The following is a 12969-nucleotide window of genomic DNA, read 5'->3' as shown; positions in this document are numbered from 1 at the left end:
CATAGACATGAAATTTCATTTTTTACGTGATCTGGTAAAGGAAGGTGATGTATAATTAATTCATTGTGGTACTCGTGAGCAAGTAGCAGACATCATGACAAAACCTTTAAAGTTATAATCATTTACAAGGCTATGTAATCTGCTGGGAGTGCAGAGTATCAAGAATATAAATTGACTTGTTAGCAAGTACAGTTTAGGGGAGGATATGTTGGAAACCAGTTGTTTTAGTTAGAATAAAGCTCTTGTCTTTTAGGAGCTAGTAAGATAGTTTGTTAGTGCTGAATATGACTTAGTCATTGTTTTATGATTTTGTGATTTTCTGTTACCACAATCTTCGGCTAAGAAGATGTGGTTTGTTTTTCCCATGATTCCAAGTTGTAATGGTTATTTAAGCCAAAGTAACACTATTGAATAAATTGACTATTCATAGTTAAATTGTGCAAGATATTTGATATTATAACAGAAACTTGATCTATATTTATAAACATCCCGCTGCAAAGCTCATCGATACGCAAACCATATATTGTATTTGTACCCGCACAGACTCATAGATCATGCAAGAGCTTGCTTCTTCTTTTTTTCAATGGCCACTTCGAATTACATAATTTCTTTCATTTAAGAAAAGTTAGTAAAGTAGCTAACTATGCTCCATTGAACCCTATTTAAAAGTGAAAATAGTTAATAAACATATAACTTCAAGAGCTTATATGTTAAAAAAAAATGTAAGAGTTAAAGTGTTGAGGCTTAAAAGTTGTTGGAATTAGTTTTAATGAAACATAATTAATAGACATATTTGATGTAAAACTTTCTAGGATTAAAATTTTATTGGAAATTGTTCTCTAATAAAATTTCATAAACATAAAATATTATCATAATTAAAATAAATTATAAATAAATAATAAATTGATTGAAAAGAACCATTGATTAACATGTCTATATGAAACCCATGCCAAAGCACTATATTCCACTTAAAAAAAATATGAGATTTCTTATAGTTTATATAGTAGAAAGTTAAATAATCACAAATGAACTCTAACAAGGTAGTATGGGTTTAACCCAAAACACGAACTCATATTAATTAAGACTCAAGCCCCAGACCTCGAGGTTCTAGGTCTGGATTTGATTTTTACTAACCTATTTAGACTTGGATTTAGATTTATTATAAAAATAATTTTTTAACATATAATGAATTATTTTTTTGCCAATCCATTAGCATTTCTTGTCCAAGAACAAAGTTTGATAAGTTTTTTCAATGACTTGAACAGTTTATGGGAAGTTTTTTCAACTTAGAAAATGTCAAAATTAAAGCTAAAATTGTCAAAATTAATTATGATTTTATGATGGATAATCAAAGCTAATAATAAAGGGAATTATTTTTTTATTAATTTTTTTTTCAAAATCTACTATAAAAGGAGGCCGGTTAAAGAAAGAGTTTTATACACTTTTTTGCTAGATTTTACGGCTCTTCTTCACCTTAATTTTTAGTGTTTTTCCTTTCTAATTTTTAGACTTTATTTTTCTTCTAATTTAGAGTTTAGGTTTAGTTTTTATATAGATATATTTAAGTCAATTTTCTTATATTTCTAGATTTTATTTAAAAATGCAACTAAGCAAGTGATGGTATTGAAATTTTGAGAGGTTTATTACAAATATCATATTTGCACTGAATAAGAAGGAATATAACTTTAAAGATAAAGAATTAATATTTAACAACAACAAAACTTAATAATATTTTAGTGATTTGACGGGGATATACCTTTATTTGATATAATTTATTTTTTTATATATTACATGATTAACATCCATGCTAAAGATTGTATATTAGTGTCTTGTGCAAGTTTGGATATATATTTAATATGTATATTATAAATTTTATATGATTTTTTAGTTTTAATTATAAGCTTGCCATAATATATAAAATTATATGCATATAAACTAAATATTCATTCTCACTGTTAATAATTTTAACTTACAGAAGTATTATTATCTCATCGGTATGATAACTTGACATCTTGCCATGTTATGAGATCAGCAATGCAAAATCGTTGAATATATCCATGTATTTGTGTTAGTTATTTATTTTCATTCATTTGTTTTAAATATAGACAATTAATCCTAGTGTTCTTTAAATTTATTCAATTAATTTTTATTAGTTATGAATTCAACGAATTAACCTAAATAATCGACTTATATCAAATCTCAACTTTAGGATTAGATATTGTTAAATATTTTTTACTTATGAGATAAACTTTTTTTATATTCTTATAAGGCCTATATTATCAAATAAGTTATTTTAGAAAAATAAATTAATATATTAATAAAGTACTGTTAAGACAATTTATATGGTAATATAGGTTCCGCATAAACATAAAAACCATCTCATAATAGAAAGTGTTTAATGCCACACAGTTAGCATGCACATTTAACACAAGAATTTTATAAAATTTATTTATTGAATTTATCAAACATATTCAAAGAACATGAAAGTTAATCAAATGAATTTAAGGAACACAAGAGTTAATTGACTAAATTTAAAATACAAGGATAAAAATAAATAAATGACACAAAAGCAGGGCTGATTTCGAGGGTTTTTCCATCACATGTAGCTTAAAGAGGCAATCGACGGACATACTTTTTATGCTCGACTGATTCAATGGAGATATTGGAACACTAAGTTACTAAGTTATAAGCGAGAGTTTGAAATTAAAAATTTTATTGGTTTTTTTTTTAATTTCAAGTTCAAGTTTAGAAATTATTAATATTGATTATTATTATAGGTTTATTAATTTTAAATTCTATAAAAATTAATTAAAATACATACAAGTTAACTCAAACGCCTCACATAAATTTTTTTAAAAAAATTGGAACACTACTTTAATTTTTTTTTTAAAAAAGGCTTCAGACGATAAAAAGTTAAGAATCAGGTTACTCAAGCTGACATGTCGAGGCGCCTGTAAACAGCTGGCGTTCAAGTTGTAAAAGCAAACGGCGTCGGTTTTGAGTTTGGTTTGGTGATTAGGGTTTCTGGATCCTCCCTAGTCTATACTCTATATAAAGCACCTTATGGCAACCTTACACACGTCCTGGTAGGCTAATATGCTCAGGGTCAACAAGATCTCGTTCTATATTTTTCTTTCTTTTATGTTTGTTTATCTGATTTGATCCCTTCTTGTGTAATTCAGCTGCCTGTCTCTCTTTTACGAGGTTTTGATTTAATATGGGGAAGGTGAGGATCTGAGCAGATGATGAAATTTCTAATACTTTGAATGCTGATTAATCCATGACGCTTCAAAATTCGAGCTTTTTAAAACTGATGCTCTTTTCATCAACCTCACTCCAGTTTTGAGTTTATTTCTCCCACTCCCTCCCTCTCTCCAAAAAGGGAATCAAATTAGTTTTCTTGCTTGTTTCTACCCCTTTTTTCCAGTATTTTTGCCTTTTTTTCTTGTCATTTATTTAATTATTTGATCCCAGGTTCGACAGAAGACAGGGTGTGCGCTCGTTTAATGGAAAACAGGCTTTAAATCCATGCACTGACCAGTTTGGTTGCGGTAAATTACCGATGATTGTCTATACTTTTGAAAGTAAGGATCTTAATCTGCTTGACTCATGATGGATCTCGCTCTGTAATTTAACCATAGATAAATTGATCATAACGCTGGCTGGCTATCTGTGTTCAAACATGGATTTATTTTCATGGATGAGTCGAAATTATCATGAAACTCGGTAAAAATAATCTATTTTTCATAACTAAAAAGTGAAGTCACAGGTTTGTGTCTTGTGGCTAGTTGTTATGTCAATGGAAGCAGAACTGGGCTTGATGTCAATGGGCACTGAGCTGGGCTTCTGATAAGCTTCGATATCATCGGTTTAGAACTGGAAATCCATCTACGAGATGGAAACAATTATAAGAGAATTAATTTCAATTTTGTGACAAGTTCCTGTGTTTGGAACAAGGAAGAGTTGAATTGTAGTAGCTTTACTAGATTCCTCTGCAAGGCAGAATGGTATTTTTGAAAGAAAATAAAATTAAATGGAGTAAATGATTTCTTAATTTCACCTTAAATCTTTGGTTTCGTGTCAGTTCTTGCATCTTTTATTTTTGCTTTTCAATCCCCCCACTCGTCTGTCTATTTATATCAGGAATGTTAATGAAATTGTATATAAATTTAAATTTCTTCCTAATATTTACGAGGCATCTTACTATCATTCAAAAGTTAAGAGGAAAAATAAAGAATTGAATTTAATAAAATAGAAACCATGAAATTAAAATAAAAACATATTATCAATTGGAAAATACTTTTTATTAACAAAAAAAAATATATAATCAAATTTGAGAGGGTTAATTTCTTAAGAAATATCCATCATTTAATAACACCATCATCTTTTATTTTTATCAAATTTAACCCATATCTAATAAGTCAATTTTACCAATCTTCTTAGAAACCGCATTAAAATAACCTGCAAGGAATCATGAACAAGGACTCATTGCACAATAAATTGAAACGGTATAATAATCATTTTATTCCTCTTAATGGACTGAATTCATACATTTATTTTGTAAGGTCTATTAATTATTATCAAATTAACTAATAATAAAGTTTTTTTATATTTTTAAAACATGATAAAATAACTAAATTATTCTTAATAATAAAAATTATTTAACAAGTGCTTGAAGTCTTTTTTGACTTTTTAGATTTTTTAAGTGCAATAAAACAAATAAATTATTCTTAAAAACAAAACCTATTTAACTAGTGTCTATAGTTTTTTATTTTGAACTTTTCATCATATTTTTAGTTTTTAATCAAAGTTGGGTTTGGGCAATTTAATATTTTAATAAATATAAAATAAAATTTAAAAAAATAAAATTGGTTGGACGTGAATTTCACATAACAGGCCACGCACTATACTTTATTATTTTGAGTTGGTGTACGCTTAATTACGACGGTCAAAGATAGTCACATTAACGTGGCTGGAATCATCTCGGTGAACCCTCCCTTCCTAGATGATGGCACGTGTAGCTTACCGATGTATCGGTTAGCTATCACGGTGAGTCGGTGATCGGTGACAGAAACTAGGAGCCTCGTCCAAAAGTAATCACGTTTGTATCTGTCGGCACTCAACCTCTTGCTTTTGCCAGTTAGGTAACCAGAAACGAAGTAGGCTTGCTTGGCATCAATGTTGTTTACCTAAGTCCTAACGCACGGCAGATGTAGACATAAAAATGTATGATGGGATGCGCATTTAACATGCAGGTTTTCTTATTTCCCTTTATCCTGCACGGTCCACGAAAAAAGACTTGATGTTGACCAATGCAGGCCCTCCGATCTTTCCAAGAAGAAGAAAATTACAGGACAAGAAACACTGGTTCCGGAGAGGCTGTTGATAGCGCTGTGTGTTATACTTGAAGATATTTGATTATAAACATACATTATAATTATAATTTTATATGAATTCATGAAAAAATCTCTTAAAATTTTAATTAATAAAAAAACTATAATTTATAATTTTATTTTTAAATTACAGCCAAGAAAATTCGAAAATACTAAACATACACTTAATTGTCATGGAGTAGGTTAGTTTCACGAGTTTCAAGATTTGAAAACTTATCCTTTTTAAGGATGTCTGTAAGAAATTCTTAAAATCTTATTTTCTAGGTCACTTTGGAAAAAACGTATAAACATAAGATTCTTTACCAAACAAATCAATAATATGAAGAAATCTCTAGAGTTTCTCACGGCACCGTAAAATTATTCATATTAAAAAATCGCCAAATAATTATTTAATCGGAGGTAGTTGACCAGATAACCACGTGATGTAAAAGCAATGCTCAAACATAAATTAAAGTGCAATGAAAGCAAAAGTAAACAATGGACGCAAAAACACATGCTTTTGTACAATTTATCCAATAAACAAACAAACATAGAAATAATGCACGGTCAAAAGCAATCTAGGTGATGAGCAACCCACTAACGAAGACACGTGTTCAAGTGATTTGAATCTTCTTAGACAAAAGAAAATCAAACAACCCACTAACGATAAAAGAGTCAGTAGTAGTGTACATGTGATTTCAAGCTTCTTAAATATAATAATAAAAAAATAGCCTCGAAAAGACACGAAGACCATAGGAAACTACAACGAAGGTGGTGAGCAACGAGCGTGTTTTGCCTGATAGCCAAGGACAATTAATAAAACGTGACTCCGGAAAACAAATATGGACCCTACTAAGCCCATATAATAATAATAATAATAATAATAATAATTTATCAGTAGATTAGTACCACCTATCTCATCGCCATCCGCCAAAAGAGGAAGGCCAATTAGAGGCAGACAAGGTGAGAAAACACACTTATTCTGGTAACGTTTCTTTTCTTGTTGCCTTTGAGGCCTAGCCTAGAATCAGTAGGAGCCCTTCATGGTCTTCCGGCATTAAGAACGCCCCTTAGGTGTTGCAAACATATGGGGACACCGAAGTCAACCTGCCAAAACATCAAAACCGCGTGCTACTTATTATATTGCTTTTCTGACAGAAGCGCACAGCATCTTTTGCCCATTCCTATCTCACCCTTCCTTGTCTTCTTGCATTTTTCGTGTATTTTATATTTTTAAAAAATTAAAATAAAATTTGGTAGGTTAATATTAAAAATAATTTTAAAAAAATAAAAAAATATTATTTTAATATATTTTGAAGCAAAAAACAATCATTATTATATTTTTAAACATCCTTTAATTTGATATTAAGGTTAATGGCTGGGTTGTTCATAATTGATTAAGAAATGCTTTAGACAATAATATTGATTGTTGAAGATATTTTTTATTTAAAAATACATTAAAATAAAAAAAAAATTAATTTTAATATCCATGATCAAAATTCAAGATGTGTGCAAAATTCACCCCTTGCCACTAAACTCTCATTTATTTGGTTGTTAAGCTATTGTATCAATTCAATAATTTAAGTGACTGGACGATATGCAATAACAAATTTCAGAAATTGCAAAAAATAAATAAAAATTACATGGTTAATAAAATACGATATTTGTGGCTTTGTATGTTAATTAAAATATACTCCATCATTACTGAATGATAAATCATTCCTGTTGAAAGAAGCCTACTGTTTTGTTTACACCCAGATAATCACATATATAGATGTACAACTAACTTCACATTAATAGCTAAACTTTTTAAAAGGTCATTTGAGGATGATATGTTCAAGGATGTTAAACATGTAAAACATTAATAGCTAAACCTTTTAAAAGGTCATTAATATTAAATTGATGTAATTTTAATTTTTTTATTTATAATTTTGATGTTTTTGATATTAAAAATAAAATAAAAATTATTTTTATACATTTTTAATTTTTTAAAAATATCATGCATAACATTACCGAATACACTTGTTCATATTTGTGTTTTAGAGATAGTTTCTAGCTGTAGTTGTGCCACTGTTTTATCAATTTGTTTTTTTTTTTAATTATTTTTTTGTATTTATTATATTTTTTTAATGTGATAATATATAAAAACAAATTATTTCAAAATAAAAAACAATTTAAAAAATAAAATCTACCACCATCTCAAACATCATTAGCTATAAACATTTAAAATTCTAAATATCTTTATTCAAGAGATAATAAAATACATTTCATCCCAAGCATTTATTAATTTATCTAAAAACAAAATTGAAAGCAAACTAAGATGTGTGCAAAAGAAAGAAAAAATCCACTTTTATTTTAATATCAAGCTATGGGAAAAAAAAAAAAAAAAAAGGAATCTACCTCCCCTTTCTTTTCTCCAAAAACCTCTGCAGTGATTTCCTCCTGGCAATTGGCAGATCTGCTCAGCAAACCAGTAAATGCATCCGTTATCAGCATTAACCATTAGAAAAATTAAATACGCCACGCAAATTATACACAGTAACAAAAAATCAGCGAGCACCAACCTCCATCAAGGCTATCAAAAAGCTGTTGTTGATCAGTTTTTGGATCAGTCATTGGTTCAGCACTGGTCTTGGAAATTCCCTTCTCGGCAAGCTTCAAGATGTTCTCCGCCTGAATAATAATTTAATCTCGTTTAAAAAAATTCATCACTTTATAAAAGAAATAAACAAGAAACAACAGGTGTGCATTGATATCAGAGTTTAAAGAATCCAAATGTTTAAGTAGAGTATAATTCTACACACCTTGTCTCGAGGGACATTGAAAACGGAAACGGTTCCATTGTAGAAAATAGTCATGGGAACGGTTTCGGTAGGGATCATCATATTAGGCCTAAAATATTAGAGAGCAACACATTATTTTCATGCCGGGAATACCGTTAAACACCAGGAGTACACACGGTGGACAAAATAGCTGAGTACCTTGGGAGAGGAGAATGGAGAGGGAGAACAGGAAATGAAGGCTGTTCCTGTTTAGGAGTGGAAGGCACAGAGAATGACTTGTTTGAGAACTGATTGCCATTTTCCGGAGTAGTCATGTTGGCAGCAGAACCAGAGGCAATCACGGATTTTAAAAGCTCAGGGTTTATTTTCGAAATGGCACTCTGAATATCTACAAAACCCAAAAAGAAATAGCAAAAATCAGCTTTAACCCATAAACAGAAGAACAGCAATGAGGAATCATAATAAAGAAAAAACCCAAAGGAACGGAAAACGGACCTCGAAAGCTTCTTTGGCGATTAAGAAACTTGGACTTGGAAGGTGACGACTGGTTCTCTTTACCCATGGCAAAGAAATCGAGTTCAACAGCTGCTACTCTCGACATTTGTTTTTTCCTCTTCTCTAAGCTGCTGAGATACTCCGGAGCACGCTGGGACGAAAGGTTTGGTATTTAAAATGGGAAATGCTGGTAAATGTCTTGAACCTTAAATGCAAGGGCGGGAGAGAGAGGGGAGGGGGGGCCAGTAGAGAGGTCAAGTGGCTTTGGTTAGGTCTTAGGGTAATGAAAAATGCACGAGATTTGGTAGAGAGAGGCGTGGTCGTATAGAGCATAGACAATTCTAGAGAGGGAGGGGATGGTGGGGTCGGCAGCCCCATGAAAAAAGGCACACATCTTCCACGAGGTTTCCGTGCCAGCAATAAAGGGTACCGCTCCCAACTATTATACGTAAGTGTAGGCTGTCGTTTGGTGGCATATTCAAGCCTGTGCATGACCCACCTTAGCCGTTGATTCCCTTCTTTGGATTTCGATTTTCCGACGCTACAAGTCGTTTTCCTTTTCTTTTCTTTTTTTGGCTCTTGATTTTTCTTTTGCCAACTGCCGTTGCTCTGTGCAAATTAGGTTTTTACTGGGCTCTTGATTTTTATTTTGCCGACTGACGTTACTGTGTGTAGATTGGGTAGGATGTTACTTCAGCCATTGTTAAATGGATTGGCTTTTTTGTTCTTATTGGAGCCTTGAGCGGCTTATCCGGAAACTAAAGGAATTCTATTATAAATAGCTAAAAAGGAATTAGTATTTTACTGTATGAATTGCACTGTACAGTCCACATTAAAAACACTGATCCTTGCTGTTTTTTTTTTTTTTGCTTTTTGCTTTTTTTTCTTTATTTTTTTCTTTGTTTTTTTTAATGGATATTTTTTAAAAAAAAATTTTGTTAATGTTAAATTTTTTTGTATCTTAAAATTTTATAACACGTATTTCGGGTTTAACGGATTAACCCATATTTTTTTTATGGTTTTTTTTTAATTAATTTTTTTGTTTAATTAATTATGGGTTAACCTGTGTTTCATAGGTTAACCAAATTAATTATGGGTTAACCCGTTAATTTTTTTTTCTATGCAGTTATCAAACTTTCATGACACGAATCTCAGGTTTGACGAGTTAACTTGGTTTAAGAGTTAACCCAATTAATTCAAATTTTTTTTTCTTTTTTTTTTCTTTTTCTTCATTTTTTATTTGTTTTTTTTAATGGATATTGTTTAAAAAAAAATTTGTTAATGTTAAATTTTTTTTATATCTCAAACTTTTATAACACGCATTCCAGATTTAACGGGTTAACTCAAATTTTTTTTTGTTAGTTATCAGACTTTCATGACACAGATCCTGGGTTTAACGGGTTAGCATGGTTTAACGAGTTAACCCGGATTTTTTTTCTTTTTAATTAATTAATTTTTGTTTAGTTTAGTTTGTTAATGTTCACTTTTTTTTATTTAGTTACCAGACATTCATAACACGAATCCCGGGTTAACTTTGTTTGACAAGTTAACTTGAATTTTTTTTTACTTTTTTTCTTTTTTAATTATTTTTTTCGTTTAGTTTAGTTTGTTAATGTTAAATTTCTTTATATTTAGTTTTTTTTTCTTTTTTCTTTTTAATTAATTTTATTTAATTAATTTAGTTTATTAATATTAAATTTTTTTCTAAGTAGTTTTCGACTGATGCCTTTAGTTTTTTTTGTTTTTTTATTATTTTTATGCATTTGACTGTGGACTGCACAGTGCAGTTCACAATGAAAAGGCTGATGCCTTTTGTTTTTTCAATTATTTTTTTATTTAATTTAAATTGTTAATGTTAAATTTTTTTTCTATTTAGTTATTAAACTTTCATTACACGGGTTCCGGGTTTGACATGTTAACTTGGTTTGACGAGTTAGCCTAGTTAATTTTGGGTTAACCCATTAATTTGTTTTTTTTTTTAATTATCAAACTTTCATGATGCGAATTCAAGGTATGACGGGTTAACCTGGTTTGAAGGGCTAACCCAATTAATTCATTTGTTTTTTTCTTCCTGTTGGTTTTTTTTTAACTAATCTATTTAATTTTCACACTTTTATGACACAACCTTGCAGCCAGACCTACGTCCAATACTATTGAATCTGGTATTGTAGTCCAGACACTTTTATGCTAAGGGTTAACCCAAGTTTAATGTTATTATTAATATTATAAACATTACTCTTGGATCAGACGATATAACAAAAATTGAGACTCTTATGTATAACTTTACAAAAAAACTTAACACTTTTAGATCTTGGCTATTTTTGAAATGCAAAAAATAATTGACCTGCAGCATCGCGCGTGGCATATAACTAGTTAGTTATTATTCAGGGTATGTTTTAGTTATTACTGAAAGTCTATTTTAAAAAATACAAAAAAAAAAGAGATAAAATAAAATCTATACCCCAACAAAAATAATAAGAATATCACTAACTATAATTTATTTTTCATTCTTGTATTTATCTTTTTTTAAAGTGGGTTCAAAAAAATAATTAATAAAATGTACTCTTTTAGCATCATAAGATTTTATTCTTGGAAGCAGAAAGCAAATAATGTTGATTGTTAATAATAATAATAATTTAATGTAATAAAGATAATTTGCATAATTATATATATATATATATATATATATATATATATATGAGAAAAATACTTTCCAACACGAAGGAGAAATTGGCGGGGGGGCATTTAAGACCGCGTGTTTCAGATATCGGTGGGAGAAAATTGTCACCGAACCAAATTTCTATACCTTTAATGAAGTCAGAAAATTATTTAAAACAAAACAAAGGGATTATTCCACCGAAAGTAATCCAAAACATTGAAAACAAGGCAAACATTTTACCATGGGTGGCTTTAAAGGAGATCTAGATAGTAGATACTGTTTCAGATAGCGGCAACTTTTGTTTTTTTAGTATTTTTTAAAAGTATGTTTGTTCTTTTAAACAAAATGAAATCAATATTTTTTAATGATTTTAATTTATAATTTTAAAAATCCAAAAACAATCCTTTTAACTTATTTTCAAATATTTTTTTTTTAAAAAAAAAAACACCGCACCATGATACTAGAGACATCATAATGGGCAAGTTGATGAATTTTTTTTTTTTCTATTTAGAATTCCGGTGGATGCCATATTTTTCATGCTTACAGAAAAAGCCATAATTATTATACTTACAAGTCAATAATGTCTTCCCAATTTCGATCCATTGCTCTTCTTCTCAACATATTGAAGTAGTCTCCAGATAATAATAGTCTACACGCTAAGCTTTCCACGCAATTGAAATTTGACGATATGGAGAATTAATAAATCATGATCCACGTTGAATGGCCAATCAATGGGCTAGGCTACTAGGAAAATTCGGCAGAAGATCGCTAAAATATATTTGAAGGGTCTGTTTATTTTTATATTTTAAAAAAAATTTAATTTTTTTTATTTTTTTATTAATTTTAAATTAATATATTTTTAGTATTTTTAAATTATTTTGATATATTAATATTAAAAATAATTTTTAAAAAATAAAAAAATATTATTAACATAAAAAATTATTTAAAAAATAAATACAATCATGCAATCAAACAAATACAAAAAAAAAAATTCGGTGGTTTGAACTTTGAACTAATTAGTCAGAAGATTGACCCCAATGGGCAGCGATATCAAGTAACGTGAACGCAAACAAGTACAAACACAGGGGGCACGTGACTGAGTCTCTCGAGATATTTAACCCACGTGTTTAAATTCACCGGTCTCGATCTCATTATTGTTGGCTCTAAAATTTTTTAAGCGTGACGGCAACGGTAGGTCCACCTATGCCAGCAATTCGGCGAAATACTGGCATCCTAGGTAATAATTAATACAAAGCCTTATTGGCCGAAGGTATGGCATGCTGGTATTAAATTGAAATGGTTTATTTCAATTTAATGTGTGTGTGTGTCTGTATATATATTAAAAGAAACTAAAAGAGATTCTCTTTTCATTGTAGCATTAATTAATGTTCACTGCTTCACACTTTTTTTAAAAAAATATTCAATTTGTTTATCGGAATTTTATTTTACATAATTAAGCTATTTTGAATCCATATTGGAATTGAATTGCATATTGTTTTTGGAGGTAGAGTTGATTTAAAAAACAAAGGACTGAGATGAAAACATTGGATAAACATAGATAACAAATTTGAAATTTATTCAAAAAATTTATTTTAATTCCCCATCCTTTTTAGTTATCAAGTGACCAATCCTTTTAATTTAAAAAATTTTGATTTTAGTA

At 29.4% G+C, this 12969-nt stretch overlaps 1 protein-coding gene, 1 long non-coding RNA gene and 1 other non-coding gene across 3 annotated transcripts; 2 read left to right on the top strand and 1 right to left on the bottom strand.

The window, feature by feature from the left end:
• Nucleotides 1-3061: 3061 nt before the first annotated feature.
• On the top strand, nucleotides 3062-4059 carry LOC118043258 (uncharacterized). The gene is made up of 2 exons (XR_004686613.2): nucleotides 3062-3226; nucleotides 3475-4059. It is a non-coding gene; the product is annotated as an uncharacterized lncRNA (long non-coding RNA).
• On the top strand, nucleotides 3237-3320 carry LOC118043498 (small nucleolar RNA SNORD36). The gene has a single exon (XR_004686652.1). It is a non-coding gene; the product is annotated as a small nucleolar RNA SNORD36 (small nucleolar RNA).
• A 1926-nt stretch (nucleotides 4060-5985) lies between the features above and the next one.
• LOC118043252 (protein TIFY 9) lies at nucleotides 5986-8939 on the bottom strand. Its single transcript, XM_035051160.2, has 6 exons — nucleotides 8651-8939; nucleotides 8354-8543; nucleotides 8177-8264; nucleotides 7937-8045; nucleotides 7773-7830; nucleotides 5986-6479 (listed from the first exon to the last, which is right to left on the bottom strand). The coding sequence occupies exons 1-6, from the start codon at nucleotides 8754-8756 to the stop codon at nucleotides 6443-6445; spliced, it is 588 nt and encodes a 195-aa protein (XP_034907051.1). The 5' UTR covers nucleotides 8757-8939; the 3' UTR covers nucleotides 5986-6442.
• Between the last annotated feature and the right edge of the window lie 4030 nt (nucleotides 8940-12969).

Source organism: Populus alba, chromosome 1 (assembly GCF_005239225.2).
Source record: "Populus alba chromosome 1, ASM523922v2, whole genome shotgun sequence".
Classification (NCBI taxonomy): domain Eukaryota; kingdom Viridiplantae; phylum Streptophyta; class Magnoliopsida; order Malpighiales; family Salicaceae; genus Populus; species Populus alba.
This window is presented reverse-complemented; position numbering and strand designations above follow the sequence as displayed.

Bases quoted from the DNA above. Each gene is read 5' to 3' on its own strand.
- LOC118043252 (XM_035051160.2), bottom strand. From the start codon at position 8,756: ATGTCGAGAGTAGCAGCTGTTGAACTCGATTTCTTTGCCATGGGTAAA. The intron at 7,831-7,936 runs GTTGGTGCTCGC...TTTGCTGAGCAG, and splicing joins TTTTGATAGCCTTGATGGAG to ATCTGCCAATTGCCAGGAGG. The intron at 6,480-7,772 runs GTAGATTCCTTT...ATGTTTTGGCAG, and splicing joins TTGGAGAAAAGAAAGGGGAG to GTTGACTTCGGTGTCCCCAT.